We start from the raw sequence: 1,839 nt of genomic DNA on the forward strand, positions 1-1,839 counted from the left end.
TACCTACTAGTACTTTATCGTGACTTCAATATCTTCCGGCGGATATCTACCTTCTCGCCATCTGACAACGTCTGACGGCTCCTCAGCTCCCAGTCATTCACGAACTCTCCCTCTCTCCGCAGTCCCAGACCTACACCCATCAACATCCTTATTCAAACTCCCGGGAATTTCTTTAATCTATATCTAGCTCACCCACTCACGCGCCACGGTTTCGCGTCTACTTGAAGTGAACGGACATCTCCGTAGACAGATAAAAGCCTCCGTATCCCATCCCTAAAGTGAAAGCAACTAGTTAGCGATCTCCTGTCTAGTATCCCAATCTTTGATCCTTCGACATAGTCAAACGAGAAATGGCCTCCTTCTCTCAACAACCTTACTACAATCAACCTCCGACAATCTACCCCCCTACCCCAACACCAACCCACCAGACAGATGATTTCTCTCCTCTTGTAAGTATGAAACCTCACTTGAGCTAGTGGTATGAAAAGTCCACTCTCTGGTTCTATACTAATCTTCGATTTCCTTTGTAGCAGGCCTTCCCTAGCTATGGACAATTCGATTTTACCTACGAAGCTCCACCATCCCACCATCAAAATATACCAGGTTCAATTCGAGGGCATACACCGATTGATCACGACAGCCAACAGAGGGCAAGAAGCAGTAGTGAGGAGAAGGAATTGACTCCAGGGCAGAGGGTAAGTTATCACGCAGGCGATTATACCAATCTTACAGAGCGAGATCCTGACACCTGAGCAGAGAAGGAAAGAACAGAATCGTGCAGCGTAAGGACTCAACCCAAAGTTTCCAGTACAGATCTCAGTATTGGAATAACTTGATATCAGACACTAACTTGCGTCATAGTCAGCGAGCATTCCGGGAACGCAAGGAACGCCATGTTAAAGAGCTCGAACACAGGCTCAAGACTCTCGAACAGCACGCTTCGGAGACAGCTGCCCAGAACGACATCTTAAAACAGGAACTCCAAAAGACAAAGCTCGAGAACCGTTTACTACACGAGAACAATATGCGTGGACAATCTCCCCCTGAGTTACGAGATGTGGCAGCAATGAGCTTCAAACCGACAGATCACACTCCAACCAACCCTCCACCGGCTTTTACCTCCCCAATATTCGGGGAACACCCTAACCAGGGACCAATACACCGGATATCAACGAGTCCCAAAACGGGCGAACGGCTCTTAGGAGCTGGTGCCGCCTGGGATCTCATCGTATGTCACCCTCTGTACGAACAAGGCCTCGTCGATATCGGCGACATCTCCGATCGACTAAAGGGGTTAGCACGATGTGATGGTCAGGGCCCTGTATTCGAGGAAAGTGTAATTTTGGAGGCCATTCAGGCTTCATCAGGAAGCGGACGCGATGAACTTTTGGTTGAGTCTCCTCCAGGATCACTCTACTAAAAATCTCCCAACTAAAGCTATAAAAAAATACCAATAACATTCAAAAAAAAAGTATATGAAAGAAAACAGATGAAAAATGGGTAACCTATCAGAAGCAACAATACGAGGTGGACGCGCGGACCTTGTCCGTGACCCCGCTTTAGCTTATTGACCTCCGAGGGTCCTAAGGTTGCCCAGCGGCTAATGTATTCTTCGCTGCGCCTCGTTGGACTGGGCTACTCTATCCGTTATTCGATTCCCTGCGTTCTTTGTGGAGTTTTTATGGGGGTTTATTTTCACTTTTACTTTATTCTTATTCTCTTACTCTTTACTTTTTCATCTTCTTCCTCTTGATCTTTTATCTTGTTCGTTATTATCATTTTGGTTTGTTCGGGAGGTTATTCTTTCGATCGATCCTGATCAGCTTGTTTTTCCTCTCG

General features: G+C 46.6%; 1 protein-coding gene across 1 annotated transcript; it reads left to right on the top strand.

The window, feature by feature from the left end:
* Window positions 1–350: 350 nt before the first annotated feature.
* LAJ45_06648 (uncharacterized protein) lies at window positions 351–1,420 on the top strand (the record flags this gene model as incomplete). Its single annotated transcript, XM_046116210.1, has 4 exons — window positions 351–449; window positions 531–695; window positions 757–782; window positions 862–1,420. The coding sequence occupies 4 exons, from the start codon at window positions 351–353 to the stop codon at window positions 1,418–1,420; spliced, it is 849 nt and encodes a 282-aa protein (XP_045970413.1).
* Between the last annotated feature and the right edge of the window lie 419 nt (window positions 1,421–1,839).

The sequence above is a fragment of the Morchella importuna genome (assembly GCF_003444635.1).
Source record: "Morchella importuna strain M04M26 chromosome Unknown Morimp01GS020, whole genome shotgun sequence".
Lineage (NCBI taxonomy): Eukaryota > Fungi > Ascomycota > Pezizomycetes > Pezizales > Morchellaceae > Morchella > Morchella importuna.